Source organism: Vespula vulgaris, chromosome 23 (assembly GCF_905475345.1).
Source record: "Vespula vulgaris chromosome 23, iyVesVulg1.1, whole genome shotgun sequence".
Classification (NCBI taxonomy): Eukaryota; Metazoa; Arthropoda; class Insecta; order Hymenoptera; family Vespidae; genus Vespula; species Vespula vulgaris.
This window is the reverse complement of record NC_066608.1, coordinates 538,730-556,070: the sequence shown is the minus strand read 5'-3', so window position 1 is coordinate 556,070 and position 17,341 is coordinate 538,730. Positions and strand designations below refer to the sequence as shown.

The 17,341-nt window shown below is 33.1% G+C and overlaps 3 protein-coding genes across 8 annotated transcripts; 1 reads left to right on the top strand and 2 right to left on the bottom strand.

Annotated features, from left to right (window-relative positions):
* Positions 1 to 96: 96 nt before the first annotated feature.
* Positions 97 to 2,006, bottom strand: LOC127071756 (endothelial differentiation-related factor 1 homolog). The gene is made up of 4 exons (XM_051011387.1): positions 1,754 to 2,006; positions 1,370 to 1,421; positions 936 to 1,096; positions 97 to 587 (listed from the first exon to the last, which is right to left on the bottom strand). Exons 1-4 carry the CDS (start codon positions 1,826 to 1,828, stop codon positions 432 to 434), a joined length of 444 nt encoding a protein of 147 aa, XP_050867344.1. The 5' UTR covers positions 1,829 to 2,006; the 3' UTR covers positions 97 to 431.
* Positions 2,007 to 2,450: 444 nt separating this feature from the next.
* LOC127071725 (CCR4-NOT transcription complex subunit 1) lies at positions 2,451 to 12,254 on the top strand. Of its 3 annotated transcripts, none has more exons than XM_051011304.1 (19): positions 2,451 to 2,823; positions 3,441 to 3,653; positions 3,827 to 4,261; positions 4,333 to 4,629; positions 4,737 to 5,680; positions 5,810 to 5,963; positions 6,038 to 7,036; positions 7,150 to 7,473; positions 7,568 to 7,681; positions 7,782 to 8,030; positions 8,117 to 8,410; positions 8,489 to 8,731; positions 8,814 to 9,224; positions 9,320 to 9,583; positions 9,661 to 9,878; positions 9,958 to 10,164; positions 10,255 to 10,381; positions 10,459 to 11,987; positions 12,066 to 12,254. In XM_051011304.1, the coding sequence occupies exons 1-19, from the start codon at positions 2,722 to 2,724 to the stop codon at positions 12,142 to 12,144; spliced, it is 7,203 nt and encodes a 2,400-aa protein (XP_050867261.1). In that variant the 5' UTR covers positions 2,451 to 2,721; the 3' UTR covers positions 12,145 to 12,254. The 3 variants fall into 3 exon arrangements, with proteins under 3 accessions (XP_050867261.1, XP_050867260.1, XP_050867259.1); XM_051011303.1 differs by having other exon boundaries at positions 8,814 to 9,230; positions 10,255 to 10,375; XM_051011302.1 differs by having other exon boundaries at positions 8,814 to 9,230.
* A 613-nt stretch (positions 12,255 to 12,867) lies between these two features.
* Positions 12,868 to 17,305, bottom strand: LOC127071728 (pyruvate dehydrogenase phosphatase regulatory subunit, mitochondrial). 4 transcript variants are annotated; one of them, XM_051011311.1, is made up of 15 exons: positions 16,733 to 17,304; positions 16,539 to 16,662; positions 16,206 to 16,418; positions 15,979 to 16,142; positions 15,742 to 15,905; positions 15,477 to 15,660; positions 15,134 to 15,339; positions 14,756 to 15,071; positions 14,526 to 14,683; positions 14,257 to 14,405; positions 13,970 to 14,177; positions 13,807 to 13,896; positions 13,547 to 13,726; positions 13,263 to 13,463; positions 12,868 to 13,163 (listed from the first exon to the last, which is right to left on the bottom strand). In XM_051011311.1, exons 2-15 carry the CDS (start codon positions 16,610 to 16,612, stop codon positions 12,954 to 12,956), a joined length of 2,517 nt encoding a protein of 838 aa, XP_050867268.1. In that variant the 5' UTR covers positions 16,613 to 16,662; positions 16,733 to 17,304; the 3' UTR covers positions 12,868 to 12,953. The 4 variants fall into 4 exon arrangements, with proteins under 4 accessions (XP_050867268.1, XP_050867266.1, XP_050867265.1 ...); XM_051011309.1 differs by having other exon boundaries at positions 16,539 to 17,001; positions 17,096 to 17,304; XM_051011308.1 differs by having other exon boundaries at positions 16,539 to 17,304.
* Positions 17,306 to 17,341: the final 36 nt, after the last annotated feature.

The window sequence follows — 17,341 nt, the reverse complement described above, 5'->3', positions numbered from 1 at the left end:
TTTTATACTAAAATATGTATACACGCAAAATAGCTAATAGTAGAGTACTTCTATCCATATATGGTTTTATGCTCGTAGAATGATCACTATTTGGTATTCTATCATAAATTAATAACTTTATTTCATTGATTTATAATGCTATTCAACACAATATGCATTAGTAATTTATAATCCGAATAGATTCAATAAATGTTCATATAAAGGTAATTGAATAAACTTTATTGAATTTATAATTATGATATTCTAAAATGTACTCGTAAGTATCACTTGTTTTATTTTACAGAAAAAAACAAATAATAGCACGTAATATCAAAATAACCAAAGGAAAGAAAGATAAGTAATTTAATTACTTTGTTTCTACCATCTTTCTTACAGTTTTTGCTGGAGCAATATATAAGGATAGAAAGTAAAGATTCCAACTCCCCCGAGATTCACTTCTTCGTCCCGGGGGCTATTAACGGTTTCCCACGATCCTTTCCACGCAATTTTATGCCAAGTACTCGCTCAATTTTTCCAATAACCATTTGGTTGGGGATTCCACGGCCTGCTTCATAATCATTTATTACTTGTGCCTTTTCATTCACTTTCTGCAAAAGAGAAAATATACACGATTAATATCACTAAATATAACTATAAATGTAATACCAACTATTTTTCAAGTTATAATCACAAGACACCAAAAATTACCATTCAGAAGTAATTAGCTAATCTATCGTTATCTAACAATTAGCTAATTAAATCAACACACCGTAACATGATGACTTACTGCAATGGTTTTTCTGTCATCATTTTATACTATTTAAAATTTCTTGTGTTTATAATTGCTTTGTTTTCTTTTTTTTTTTTTTTATGACGCACATAGATCAATCTTTAATAAAAGTTTTACAATACATTTGGCAGATATAAATTAATATATCTGAGCTACACTATATTACCGTAGCAAGATCTTTCTGCGATAATCCTTTACTTTGTCGACCTTGCTGTATAAGCTTTCCCAAATCAAGAGGAATTTTATCGTGTTTTAGTTCCTCAGTTTCACGATCTAATTTAGCCGTGTTCTTTGTGGTAACATGTTGTTTATTTGCACCACCACCCCCTGACGTAAAATAAATCAAAGGACATGTTATATCAATACATGTTCCTAAAGATTTTCTTTTACAAATAAAACAATATTAATTTAAATAATACAAGGACAATATTTTGTGATATTTTAGTTTGGTTTTATACTGTAACATTAGTAAACTTTATATATTTAAATTAAGAATAATCATGTAAATGAATATTTTATTATTTATTCGTACATCTCTTTTAACACTTGAAGTTATCTGTTTTCTTGACTAGTATGAACACTATATTGAATGAAACTTACATTTTGCCTGTGTTTCAATAGCAAAACCCTGACGCCGTGCTGCATTTACTGCCTGTAAATAAAAATATTATTACACTACTTTTATATAATTAGTCTTGATAAGAAAAAAAAATGAATTTCCCGCGATAATTAGATTCAACACAAATGTTAGCTCGATACGATTAACGAGAACATAGAGTTCGCTGATTTTTTCTTTCCTTAGTAACTATTTTGTTTATACGTCTTTCATGTTTTCCTAAAAACTATTTCATTTGTTATGTAGTACTTCGCTACATTTACATCTAAATACATTTTAAAGACATCGATTTCATTTTTAAATAAATAGTATTAAAATCTAATAGTCTAAATATTCTTAATACGTCTAAATATTGGTTTGTACAATACCTGTTCTGATTTTAATGTAGAAGCTTTAGGTGCACGTTTTCGCAAAGTAATAGGCGTAGTATCCCAGTCAGACATATCGAAAAATTTATTTATAATTTTGTTCGATATAAAATATGCTTTTTAAGTTGCACGCAATTCTCAAGTAGAAGATCTATGTCTTCCAGCAACTTCTTTTTACCGTTCATAAAGTTACGATTATCAACTCTAATTCTATCTTCACAGATACTATCTAGGCTCGGAATGCGTTCAGAAAGTTATAGTAATTGTTACGGAAGTGAGACTTCATGTGATTTTTATAATTTCACATATATTTAACCTAATCAATCTGACGTAATATTGGTAAGATATTTCGAAATGAAATTCTTCTTTAATCATTAGCTTGATTAATTTAAAGAAGAAATTTGACCGATTCCATTATCAACAGAAAGTTTGTTTAGGAATTACATAATTATTATTATTGGACAAAAAGTAAAAAATTGTTAAGGATAATGTCTAATTTATTTTTTCTGTATTAAAATACTAATATTTATGATAAATAAAAAATATGATAATATAGTTTCATGAAGAAATAAAATATTAATATATTTAGTTGAGCAATCGACATCTGTCGGAACGCTCTTATTGGTCCGCTACAGTGCACTCTACCGGTAGATCATAGAAATTACTACTATTAGCTGATTCAAGTAGGAATTTAGTCGAAGTAGTTGAAGAGGTCAGTGGAGTGTGACCAAGTGTGACTGGTGTGTGGTGTGATATCCCGGTGTTACGTTTTCAGTATTATCCTGTTGTGCTCGCCATGACGTTGATCTGAAATAGTATTTCAAAATATTAATCCCGATGTTGGTCGCAGGACTGTGCCAATGTAGTTTTCATGCTTTTAACGAGGAAAGAATCCGGGGAGGCAATTCGTGGATACCGAAGAAAGCTTCAAACGTGTTTGAAGCTTTCGAGGTCGTATTCATGGAACTATGAACCTGGACTCGTTGTCTTTTACTTTGTCACAAATCAGTTACTTGGTTGCTAATTTGACTAAGAAAAATTTTCGGGACAGCTGCAAAGAAATATCAATTGTAAGTTAAAAAAAAGAAAAAAAAAAAAGAAAAAAGAAAAGGTCTAAGGACCTGTTGTTCTATTGCACATCTCCTTTACCCCTTCTCCTACGCGGCACGCCGTCCGCGAGGATAGCGCAATATGTTTCTCAAGCATTATATCCGATAATTTTTCTCTACTCTATCGTTACAAATACATTATAATTTTGAGAAATTTATCGTTGGAATATACTCGATTATTGTCCATCTACATAGTCCTTGTCGTTACTTATAACCATCACGCGTTAATGTATCTTGAACTTGGCTTCTAACTTCAAATTATACGTTCTAACGTACTCTTTCGAATTAGTATTCAATTTATCGAACTTTTTGTCTTACCTTTTGTGAACTTAACTTTTCCGTTTGAAGTTACGCCATTAGTATGCAACGTACGGACGTCCATAAGTCGATCTTAAAATATTTTCATACTACTTTAAATATAGTGTGTAGACTATAGAACATACTGTAAGCTGCCTCACATCTTATATTTATATACGATATATCATTTATACACTAATTTCTGTATTGATCTTATATCAAGCAAATGTTTATAAAAAATTATTGTTAATTATAAAATCAGTCACTGTTCTCCATTTCAGTTGGTACAGTGGAAAGGTCTGGAGGCAGACCGACATTTGCTGCGCTCTTTGCTCTCTTACGTCGATTTCTCAACCGGAGAGCCACCAGAATCAAGTGCTAAGGATTATTTTCAAGTACAGCTTTTAAAACAAGAGTGTACCAATCTGCTCAGCAAGCCTTCTCTGATTTCTAACTTCTGTTTTGCAATAGATCATCCTTTACATCATCAGAAGGTTTATTATTGCATGTTCTGTTACTTCCATTTTTTAATACGATATTTTACCAAGTGTTATCTTTGTCTTAACGTATAGATAAATATAAAAGAAACAATATAATAAAGAAGGAATCTAACCTTGTCTAGAATGATATAGTTTATTGTATAGCTTATTTACATTATTGTTTTTAGACTTTGAATTCATCGCCAAAGTTTTTTTTACATCTGAAGAAGGTACTTGGACTGACGTTGGTACAAGAAGTTGCTTTTGCAATTGTACTACAACATTCTGAAAATATCGATATTCGTGCATTGGCTCACGAGCATATTAAAAAACAACTACCTGAATTAATAAAAAATTATATTAATTCGGAGACAAGCAATAAGCACCACGAGGAAGGCTTGCACGATTCATCGCCAGAAGTTTTACACCTTATACTTTCGCAGGTTTTTCATATTCCTAATCAATTTGGTGTTTCTTCCGAAGCAAAGGAAAAATTTCTCAAGAATTTAAGGCGCGATTTTCCCCGTGAACTGGTACCAGTGGTGCTAGCACCACTCTTGTATCCAGGCGACGGGGAAACTCCGCAAGCCAAAATTGAATTAAACATGGCTGTCAATCAAATGGTTGGTACAATTTTTATTTTCATTTTTATTTTCATTTGGAAGATGTTATTACTTCAGAATGGTTATTTTAGGATGGCAATTCACTGGTAGAGTTGATCATGGAATTAGGATACGGATTTACTAGTAGCGTAGAAGAATGTCGATCAGCATTAGCTGGTTTAGGAGCTAGAGAAATATCTCCAGCATGCGTTGCCCGAGTTTTAGCTCATATGGCACGCAGTTGTAATAGTCTTGACGATGCTGGAGGCTTACAATCATTTTGGGGAAACTCTGCTTCTACTCAAGATGCTAATAAAGAAAAAACTTCAGAAAGCATTGCTCCCACAACTTGGAATGTTGAAGTTTTCGTTCAAGCTTTAAAGGAAATAGTATGTAACATGAGCAATTTTGATATCTATGTCCCATAATGTGTACAGACAACATATATCTTTTGGCTGTATGTTTAATATTCATTATATATTTGCGTATTTTCCAGCAATCAACATTATTGTGGAATGAGGTAATCGTGAAATTGGACCATGCTGAGTTTATCATTAAAGATAGACAAGGATTAAATTTACTAATTATGGGCTTAAGATTGGGTTTACAACATCAAGGGTATCCTCCAGATGTGTTTCCCGTTGAACTTTTTTACCGACATTGGGAAAATGTAGAGGGTCAATTTTCTTTAGTACAACAAATTTTAAAGTGTCCTGACATATTTTGTTTTGCTGATTATCCATACCATTCGGTTACTGTTGATGTACTGAAAGCAGCTCCTGAAGGAGATAGCAAGGAAGCACAAACATGGAGATCTTTGTATGTCGTCGAACTGCTTCTACATATGGCTGAGAGGGGTTTATATGGACCAGTTCAAGAAATATTTAAATGGCCTATTCAACATTGTCCAGACGTACTTGTCTTAGCATTATTACAAATTAATCCGCCTATAACTTTACTTAGGCAAGAATTACTCAGTACACTTATGCCTATTTTTCTTGGAAATCATCCAAATTCTGCAGTGATTTTACACCATGCGTGGCATGCAAATAATGTGAAAATAAAATCCATTATTATGCATGCAATGGCTGAATGGTACATACGTGGTGACCATGATCAGACAAGATTGTCTCGCATTTTAGATGTTGCACAAGATCTTAAAGCATTATCAGCATTATTGAATGCGCAATCATTTCCATTTGTTATTGATTTAGCATGTCTGGCGTCTCGACGAGAGTATTTGAAACTAGAAAAATGGTTGACAGATAAAATTAGAGACCACGGAGAAGTTTTTGTTGCTGCTTGTGTAAAATTTTTACAAAGACGGTGTCCACAAGTAATGGGCCCTGGTATAAAAGAAGATCCTACAGTGCCAAAAGCAAGTCAGCTTCCGCAAGAAACACTCACAACTATTCTTGCTTGTTTGCAAGTATGTGCCGGGTAAGTTTCATAATTTTAATATTTTTTTAATTTTTTTTTTTTTGGTAAAAGTTTTTTGATTTATTTTTTACATAAAAAAATTTTTTCTGCGGGTTTATTCATTCATTACAGATAATCTTTTATTTTTAGGAGTGTTTCCCAAGAGTGTTCTGAAGCTATAATGACGATGGTACAAAATTGCAGTTTAATGTTAAATAAAAGCACTATGAGTAGACCACCACCACCAGGGGTTCTAAGACATAGAGGTTTAGAACCATTTAATCCCGCGACATTAGGAGGACAGGTATACATGCACGATTATCTTGAAATATCAATTATATTTTCCACAATTTCTTAATATGTATTTTAATATTTCAGTTATTTTCTTCTAAGCAAGTGGATCCACTTGGAAATTTAAGTTCAAGCCTTGCTTCTATGGGCTTAGGATCTAGTCTCGGACCACCTAGTAGTTCTGCATTTAACTTGCCAGGAGCACTAGGACCTTTAGTTTCAGCACCTGGATCTCCTTCTAGATTAACAGGACCTTCTCCAAGCCCTTTTCCAATGTTACCATTATCTTCGCAACTCCATTCTGGCCCAGTTGGGACACAGGGTCCATCTGTTTTACCCGGTAGTACAATAGGAGGATTAGGACGACTTGGTCCACCGACGGGTATAGAAAAAGCAAGAATTCCTGAAACATCAAATCTATTTCCTGATATGCCTCAAAATGTGTCTAAAGAAATTGAAGACGAAGCGAATAGTTATTTTCAATGTATATACAATCATCCACCTCATCCCACATTGTCAATCGATGAAGTTCTTGATATGCTCAAAAAATTTCAAGATTCAGGCAGCAAAAGAGAGAGAGAGGTATTCAATTGTATGCTTCGAAATTTATTCGAAGAATATCGTTTTTTTCCTCAATATCCAGATAAAGAACTTCAAATAACAGCACAATTATTTGGTGGGATTATTGAAAGAGGTTTGGTTAATAGTTACATGACACTTGGATTGGCACTTAGATTTGTTTTGGATGCTTTGAGAAAGCCAGATGGTAGTAAAATGTATTACTTCGGTATAACAGCTTTGGATCGTTTTAAAAGTCGTTTGAAAGATTATCAAACATATTGCGAACATGTGAGAAACATACAGCATTTTAGTGAATTTCCACCACATTTAATAGAGTATATAGAGTATGGTCTACAAGGACAAGAACCTCCTACTCGACCTCAAGGTCCTGTCTTACCTAAAACATTAGCTGCTATGTTAGCTCCAGTTACAACTCCATATAAAACTATTACGACAACAACTATAACAACAAGTACTACTCAGGCTAAGCCTTCCACAACACCAACTACTTCACTTTCTGCCAGAGTAAGTTGACGGAAGATAAATATATTTTTTTTCAGAGTATATTTTTATTTAACAACATTTTTTATATTTATTCATCATTATCTTATATAACCGAAAGATGGTTTTTATTTTAGCCCTCTATTGCAAATGCAACTAATATTGATACGTTGCTTGTAGCAACGGATAAAGAGGAAAAAATTACGACACCGCCTGAAGCGTTACAAGACAAAACTGCATTTATTTTCAACAATCTTAGTCAACTCAATTTGCAACAAAAATGTGATGAAATTCGAGAAATAGTTACTGAAGATTATTGGCCTTGGATGGCTCAATACTTAGTGATGAAACGTGCTAGCATTGAATTAAATTTTCATGCTTTATATTCTAATTTTCTCGATTGTTTAAAACTTCCAGAAGTTAATAAAATGGTTACTAGAGAAACATTCAGAAATATCAAGGTAAGTACAACAAAGTATTCATTTATATTTGATTCTTTTACATTAGATAGTTGTTAATTTATATATATATATATATATATATGTTTTTTTTTAGGTATTATTACGGAGTGATAAGGGAATAGCAAATTTTTCTGATCGATCTCTTTTAAAAAACTTAGGGCATTGGCTTGGAATGTTAACTCTTGGTAGAAATAAACCTATTTTACAGGTAATTTTTTTAGTATATTCAAATTGTTTATTTGGATGCATACAGTCTTTGTAAAATGCATGATATGTGTTATTATAATATTGCAATTTTAATATAATAGGTGGACATTGATTTAAAAAGCTTACTAGTAGAAGCGTATCACAAAGGTCAACAAGAACTTCTTTACGTTGTACCTTTCGTTGCGAAAGTTTTAGAAAGTTGTGCAAAAAGTCGTGTTTTTCGTCCTCCTAATCCATGGACAATGGCAATTATGAATGTGCTAGCAGAACTTCATCAAGAGCCAGATTTAAAGTTAAATTTAAAATTTGAAATTGAAGTGCTTTGTAAAAACTTAAGCATTGATGTTGGAGTAAGTGTTACAACAACTATGTATACTAAACTATAATTTTTATGTTTATTTTGTTCAAGTAATAAAATAATTATTTGATTGTGTAGGAATTGAAACCAGCAGTTTATCTAAAAGATCCTGAAAAATTACGTAACTTGGACTATCAACTGTCACATCCAAATAAGAAAACAGAAGCAGGAAACAATCAACAACAGACACAAGCCCCTATCGAAGAACTAGTTGGACCTACAACAACAGGAACTATAGTTACTCAACCAGCACCTCCAGCTAATACTACACCGTCTTTACCTACTGGGCCACCAGAACCACGTTTTAGTTACATGGATATATCTGTTACAGGCATCACCAATATCTCTCAACATATCACCATAAATAATCAAGTACATATAAATAGATGAAGCGTTTGAAAGATATGATTGAGATAGTAACTTTCTTAACATAATATATTTTATTTTCAGTTACCTTTGTTCCAAACGCATCCTCATTTAAAACAATTTGTTCGTCCTGCTGTTGAAAGAGCCATACAAGAATGGATTCATCCAGTTGTTGATCGATCTATTAAAATAGCTTTGACTACAAGTGAACAAATTGTAAGGAAAGATTTTGCTTTGGATCCTGAGGAAGTAAGGATGCGAACAGCAGCCCGTCATATGGTTCGCAATTTGACTGCTGGAATGGCTATGATTACATGTAGAGATCAAGTAAGTATTAACAATCTTACACGATAGAAAATATACGATACAATTGTGTATGTATATAATATATTAATTTTTTTTTTTCTAGATTTTAGCTTCGATAAGTACAAATTTGAAGCAAGCCTTTCTAACAGCAATGATGGGTACAACTCCTCAGCAAAAAGAATTAGCAGAGCAAGCTGCAACCGTTGTAGCTGCTGATAATATGGAACTTGCTTGTGCATTTGTACAAAAAACTGCTGTTGAAAAAGCAATCCCAGAAATGGACAAACGTTTACTCAATGAAATAGAATTACGAAAAATCGCACGACAAGAAGGAAGACGATACTGTGATCCTTTAGCTAAATATCAAGCTGAAAGAATGCCAGAACAGATTCGATTAAAAGTAGGCGGAGTAACTCCTCAACAAATGGCTGTTTACGAAGAATTCGCCAGAAATATACCTGGATTCTTACCATTATCTGAAAGAGATACACAAGCACTTTTCGTGCCAAAACCAGTAACTGTAATTTTTTAATGAATTAACGAATTTTATAATATCGTTAATATTAATTCTTTTCACTTTCTTCACTTTTTTTTCCTTTTGTTTTTAAGGAAACTACGGTAGCTCCATTTGCTAATAATCCAGCTGTTGCAGTAGCAACGGCCCAACAAGTAGCTGCGTATGCAGCTGCTGTAAGTAATGACGAAGTAGGAGCAATGTTGGAAAAACTTGCAGCTGAGGTAGATGTATTGCTTTCTGCAATGGGCCCAGCTGCACCACCTCCACAGCACGTAGCACTTCATAGTCTTTTAGAGTCTATCATTCTTACTAGAAGATCAAGGGATGCAGGTGCTGCAATGACACTCCTAAAAAAAGTAAGCACACGTCATAACAAAAAATATTTGAAAGTAATACCTATTAACAAAATCATTTTTGTTTACGAATATTTCAGGCCGTAGAAGGATTATTAGACGGTCCTACTATTTCTAGCGGAGTCACGGATTCGGAAATCGTCTTACGTTATAGAGAACTTCATTTACGCATTCTGAAATGTCTTCAAGATCCACGAGCTTATGGTATGCAGTGGACGAACAAACATGTTACCCGTTTCTTAACAGAATGTAGAGAAGATTTTCGTTATAATTTTGAAGCCGTAGATTGCTTGATAAGGTACGTTCAAACTGCAGTAACTTAGCATATAATTCACGGTGCTAGTTTATATCAAATAATACGAATATTTTGATTTTAGATCTCATTTGATCAGTCTTCCACAATATGATTTAGCTCTAGCACAAGCTATGGACGCTAGTAATGCTATGGCAACGGCATTTGCTATGCAGTTGGTTCAATTATATCTCATTGACGAGAGACAAACGACACATGTAACAGAATCTGATCTGTTTCACACGATTGAAATACTTGTAAGAATAGCACATCATAGAGCTCCACCAGAAGGGTAAATGTTGCGTTGATATTACAAATATTACGTTATATTATAATGTCTCTTTTTATACAGCGAGTGTCATTCATATTTATCCTCTTATAGAATTCCACTCTTTAGACTTACTAGTCTAATAGATTCGTTACGTGCAAACCATGACCCTGCAGTATTAGCCGATCGTGCTCCTGCAGGACCAACAGCACACATCCACTCTGGAATTCTCCAGGTGAGAGTAAGTAAATTCTGCGGTATTTTAGGTCCAAAGACATTTGTTATAACGATTGTCACTTGCTTTTTTCTTAATTACAGGCCCGTGATTTTGATGATCCACCAGGATTAATGGAGAAGACCGAATACTTATTACGTGAATGGGTTTCGATGCATCATAGTCCTACCCATGCTCGTGATCCTACTAAAGCATTTGGAATGTTTGTCCATCAAATGAACATCCATGGTATTTTAAAAACGGATGACCTCATAACTAGATTTTTTAAATTAAGCACTCAAATGTGCGTGGACCTTTGTTATCGTGCATTGGCCGAAACCAACGCAGTTCCTTCTGTTGTTCGCGCGAAATGTTTCCACTCGTTAGACGCTTTTGTGCGCTTAGTTGCACTTTTGGTCAAACATTCTGGCGACACAACAAATACTCATACGAAAATCAACTTATTGAACAAAGTACTTGGAATCGTTGCTGGAGTGTTATTGCAAGATCACGAAATGCGTGGTACAGATTTCCAGCAATTACCTTATCATCGAATTTTCATCATGCTCTTTTTAGAGCTTTGCGCCCCTGAGCCTGTTTTAGAGGCTGTCAATTATCAAGTCTTAACAGCCTTCTGTCATACGTTACACATATTGAGACCTGCCAAAGCTTCAGGCTTTTGTTATGCCTGGTTAGAGCTTGTTTCGCACAGGGTTTTCATTGGACGTATGCTCGCTATTACTCCACAACAAAAATGTTGGGGAATGTACGCTCAACTTCTCATCGATTTGTTTAAATATCTTGCACCGTATCTGCGTAATGCGGAACTTGCAAAACCTGTGACGCTCTTATACAAAGGTACTCTTCGAGTGTTACTGGTATTACTACATGATTTTCCAGAGTTCCTTTGTGATTATCATTATGGATTTTGTGACGTAATTCCACCCAATTGTATACAAATGAGAAATCTCATTTTAAGCGCATTCCCGAGAAACATGCGCTTACCCGATCCATTCACTCCAAATTTGAAAGTCGATATGCTTCAAGAAATTGCACACGCACCTAGAGTACTTACTAATTTTGCTTCCATGATTCAACCACTCAGTTTTAAGAAGGAATTAGATTCTTATTTGAAAGCTCGTGCGCCGGTCACCTTTCTGTCAGAATTGCGTAGTAATTTACAAGTCTCTCAGGAAGCTGGTGTAAGATATAATATTCAATTGATGAACGCTTTGGTTCTTTATGTTGGAACACAAGCTATTGCTTTCATACGTAGCAAAGGTCATACACCTAACATGTCCACGATTGCACATTCCGCTCATATGGACATATTTCAAAATCTTGCTGTTGATCTCGATACCGAAGGTCGTTACTTATTTTTAAATGCAATCGCTAATCAGCTTCGCTATCCCAATAGTCATACACATTATTTCAGTTGTACACTTCTATATTTATTTGCCGAAGCTAATACCGAAGCTATACAGGAACAAATTACAAGGGTTCTTCTCGAAAGACTCATTGTCAATAGACCTCATCCTTGGGGCCTTCTTATTACATTTATCGAACTCATTAAGAATCCTACATACAAGTTCTGGACGCACGAGTTTGTACATTGTGCTCCAGAAATTGAAAAGTACGTCTGTTTTATAAATATTTCTTTCTTATTTTTATGTATATAGGTGACATTATTCAACTCATGCTTTCATTGCAGATTGTTCGAGTCTGTAGCTCGATCATGTATGGTTCAAAAACAAGTGCAGCCTACACCCGAACCAGAGATTCCGGAGTGATAGGATATTTTGCTTTCCATTGTGGATTTATGTACAGTAAAAAAAAAAAAACCAACAAACAATCGTAAATAATCGCGTGTAAAAAGTTGTTGATGTACGAATAGATGTACCATACTTTGGGCTTAATATTTCTTGATGGTAGATATTGTATAACAATATATTAAGTGTATCAATTGATCTAGAGTAAGTGAAACTATTATTATGTTAATATTTTAATAAAAACTATCGTTGCATTAATGGAATGAAAGCAACGAATATACAGCCTCATGAAACGTGTCTTTCGAAGAATGTATAAGAATGTATATGAGAGTAATGTCATTATACATTGTAAATGTTATAGCACAAATGTCGGTATAAAACGTATCATGTTGAAATACATGCAAATAATGGTGTTCAATATATCATAGCACTAAATACTTTTTTAGATTAAATTTAATAGTATAAATTTACGTTATAAGAGTAAATATATGGCATATATTCATTCGACATTAATATTAATATATCGTGGTATGTTAATTTAGTAAATATTTTCCAAATGTTTTAAGATGCATTTGGAATTCTGTGACATAGGATGTAGTTAAAAAAAAATACTATATACGGTGGTGTAGTTTTTTAAGGACTGTAGCCATGAAATGCAAACAGAGAAACACAAATGTATTTAGTGCGCGTGTTTCTCTTTATATATATATAATACGTTTATAAAACAAGTTTTTGATGTAGTGATTTATGAATGACACTTATTAAATAATTTATTAAACTTTCTACATACATTGTTTGTACAGAGATCGAAAGCTTACGCTTACAAGAAATTACAAAGTTTGCTGATCACGTGTCGCGTGATACGCATCTCTTTCCTTATCAGGGAACTTTGTAGGTAAATTTGGACTGTGCAAGTGGCATTTTGCGTGAAATTTTATTCCCGCAACATCCACTTCATAATCGCCTGACAATACATATTCATTTGTTACTTCTTGTGACCGACCCTCCGAATCAAAGTTTTGTACAAATCCGAGACAAACCTATAGTACAAATTATAATCTATTAACATTTACATTTATTCGGCGATTAATCGAATGAGAGAAGATTTTAAAACTACAAATTGGTAGAAAACTTATTACCTGTTTTTTAAATGTAAAACCATAGCCTGTAGTAGTTGTCATACCACAATATTTTCCATTTCGATATATTGGCTCACCACCCCAACACCATGTATCAAATTCAAGATCATGATCATTTAACAATAATTGGACGTATTTACGTTTTACTCCTTCTTCACGTTGTTTTAAAAGCGCATCTCGTCCTATGAAATCAACACCTTTCTATCGGATAAAACGTATAATTGTTAGTGAAATTATAAAATGTGTATATGGATAATGAAAAGATATATCGTATTATTACTTACATCAAATTTTACTCTCCATGCACGGCCACATTCCAAAGGAGTAGTAAAAGTATCTAAATCCTGGCCCCAAAATGCATAAAATTTTTCCACTCTTAATGCTCGTGTTGCATAATAACCAGCATGCTTTATTCCATACTTTCCACCAGCTTCTATTAATCTCGTGTAAACGTGCAGCGCAAACTAAAAATATACAGCATTTATAGTACTACTTCTAAGTATAGTATAAGTTCATTGATACATTAAAACAGAAAAAAATTTACTTCATTTGGAATATACAAGACATAGCCCAATTCTCCAGTATGTGTTAAATTCATTGTACGAATTCCATTGGCAAGACCGACATCTAATTCCTATAAAAAATTAGAAATTTATTAAAAGAAAAAATAAATAAATAAACAAAAAATACATTTATCAAAGGTGTACTTTAAATGTGAAAAATGGGAAGTTCTTAGGATTTAAATCTGTGTCAGTTAATTCACTCAATAATTGTCTCGTAGCCGGTCCCATAATACAAATTGCAGTGTATGCTGATGTCACATCAGATACAGCAACAGAGCCATCGGATGGCAAATGCCTACTAATCCAGTATTTACAGCGTGTTTGTTGGATAGTTGGTGCAATCATCATATAGCTGAAATGTTAGGCAGTATTGCATTATATATATAAGCATATATATGTATAAAATGTCGAGTTGTATAAAATATATTTACTGATTTGGTGCAATACGTGCTAAGCTGCAATCATTTTCATAACCACCGCGATAATTTTGCATTCCGGTATGGATGATACTGCCCACAGGTACATCAACGTCGTTTGAACATAAATATTGCAATAAATCTACTACCTCCATGCCGTTAGACTAAGAAAATTAAAAAAAAAAATAGGTGTAAATTATATTGTGCAACGGTATATTATATATTCACGTATTCTATATAATCATTGTCTTAAATATAAATATCTCATTTAAGATAATAAGTACCCATAAGTCGATCTTAGTAAAAGAAGAATAATCACTGAGCCCAATTGATTCTCGACAAGTTGCATACTCCAAACTAACTCGTTCGAACCATGGTGGCTTGCTAAACGTATTTGTATATGCCAATTTATAATTCTGGAATATATCAGTTGAATCTAAATCTATATCAAATATTATAGTTAGTATATTTGATTTTAATTAATGTGTTGTTATATCAAGTGTGATAAGATTACCACTTTCATTAAGAGGTTGAAACCAAGATGGTCGTTCATATCCCATTACTTGACCAAAGACAGCACCAGCTTCTCTAAGCTTTGGATAAATTGGTGACATTCTTAAATTTCTGCCAGTTTTAAATTCATGATGAGGATATTGTAACGCATAATGCATTCCAGGTACTTCCTTTACTCGATCGCGTAAAAACTTACGATTATTGTGTAAACCAAGAAAACGAGAAACGTCTAATTCATACATATCTAATGAAGTTGATCCATTAACTATTAATTCTGCAGTAGCACGACCGACTCCACCAGCAGCTGATATACCAACCTTATTAAAAATTTTATTTAGTGATTTCAGAGTAAATAAAAAATGTTAAAATATTTACTTACTGTTTTCATACCAGCGGCTACGTAATAATTACGTATTTCTGGAGCTTCTCCAACGATCCATTTACAATCTGGAGAAAATGCTTCAGGACCATTGCATAATTTTTCTAAAATTACATTTCCTAAACTTGGAATTCTATGAAGCATTTCTTCTAATAAAATATGAAAATGATCCCAATCTTCAGGTAGGAATCTGTCATCAGTACTTTCTAAAAACAATTAATTGTGATATCAATCAAAAGTATACTCGCTTACGAAATATATTTTAACAAATGATTCCATTAGATAATTGTATTTTACACTTATTAGTGATGATGCATAAAACAAATTTACATCTATATCTAACCAGGTATTGACCCATCTTCAAATGCTGGTTTTGCAACTGGTTCAAAACCACCTGCTAATATACAACCATTATTTTCTCTAAAGTAGATGTACCCATCTAAATCACGTATTACTGGTGTCATAGGATCTAAACCATTAACAGGCTTTGTATGCAAATAATAATGCTCCACTGGATGAAGAGGAACCTGGTAATATTTTGGTAATATTTATATGCAAAAACGCACTGAATTTTAATTATAATATAAGTAAAAACCAGGTAATACAACCTTTACATATGGTTCACTTAGTTTTCCTACATTACGTGCCCAAAACCCAGCACAATTTACAAAATGTTCACATTTTATTGTGCCATGCGTGGTTTCAACAGCTTGTACACGATTTTCTTGATTAATAATCTTAGTGACTTTACAGTTTTCATAAACTCTAACACCTAATAAATAAGGAGATATTTTATAAGCAGATCCTATAAAATGTTTATTATAATTTGCAGAAAAAATCAACACCTTTGTTTTTGGCTTCTTTAATCAGTGATAAACATATTTGATATGGATCTCCTACTCCATCCCCAGGAATCCATAATCCACCAATGAGATCATCTACGCGTAATAATGGACACAATTGTTTGGCTTCTTCTGGTGAAACTAAGTAACATTCGATATTTCGTGATCTGTGAAATAAGTTAGAATATTGCACATAAAGGTAATCATTATATTATATACTAGATTCTTACACAGATTGAGCTTTCATTCGTCGAAATGCTGTCATACGGTCTCTTGTACGTGCTAAAGAAAGACTACCACATTGTTTCCAACCAGTAGAAAGACCTTTTCCTTCTAAATGTTTGTATAATGCTATGCTATCTTGTGCTAATTTTACCTGTGCTAAACTTGGTTTAAAAGCACCAACTAGACCAGATGCATGCCATGTAGTACCACCTCCCAATCTTTAAGATATAACAAAAATTAAAATACTAAAATGAAAGTATATTTATTTAATTGCAAAAAAAGGTAATGCATGCAATAATATTTTTGATATTTAATTTCAAATGAAACATTATATGCACCTGCCACTTTCTACAAGAACAGTTTCAGATCCTAATCCCATTAAGGATAAATGATAAGCAACTGCACCTCCCATAACACCACCACCACATATAACCACTTGTGCTTCTTTTGGAGGACAATCATCTAAATTCGTAATTGTAGAGTCAGTAGTTTTTGAAGTAAACCTTACTTGTTTTTGGTTAAGTAAGATAACCTTTCTTTGTCTTGCCATAAATTTATTATAAACAATTTTCGAGCGTTGCCACATCTTTGGTTAATATGATAACTATGTTTTATTTTATATTTTTTAAATCCTTACTTCATATACGAACGAGTATGTACAAAAATACATAAATCAAGTTATATTACGTATTAAGTTATTTCATATGTAAATAAGAAAATATTATAATTTATGTAACACTCTGTTTTCCATTTTTTTTTATAACACAGATACATTAAATAGCGCATAAAACAATATTTAATCTGGAACACAATAGTATATTTGTAAATATAGTCATCAAAAAAGGAATTTTTATTTTCGGCACATAATCAAAATTCACAATGATCAAAGCACTACCTAGTTCAAAAGTTTTACTTGAACTGTTCAAATGCTCGATAAAAATTCATAAATTCCAAAAAAAAAGAAATAATTAAAAACCGTGTTTAGTTAAAAAAATGCTGTTGTTTTTTTCTTTATTATACGATTATAAAGTGCACATAACAGCATTTGCGATATACACACACAAACACGTTCGCGACATAACACGTCCGCGCGCACATACCACACAAACATTAGTGTTTGAATATTCTACTAGAGGCGCTG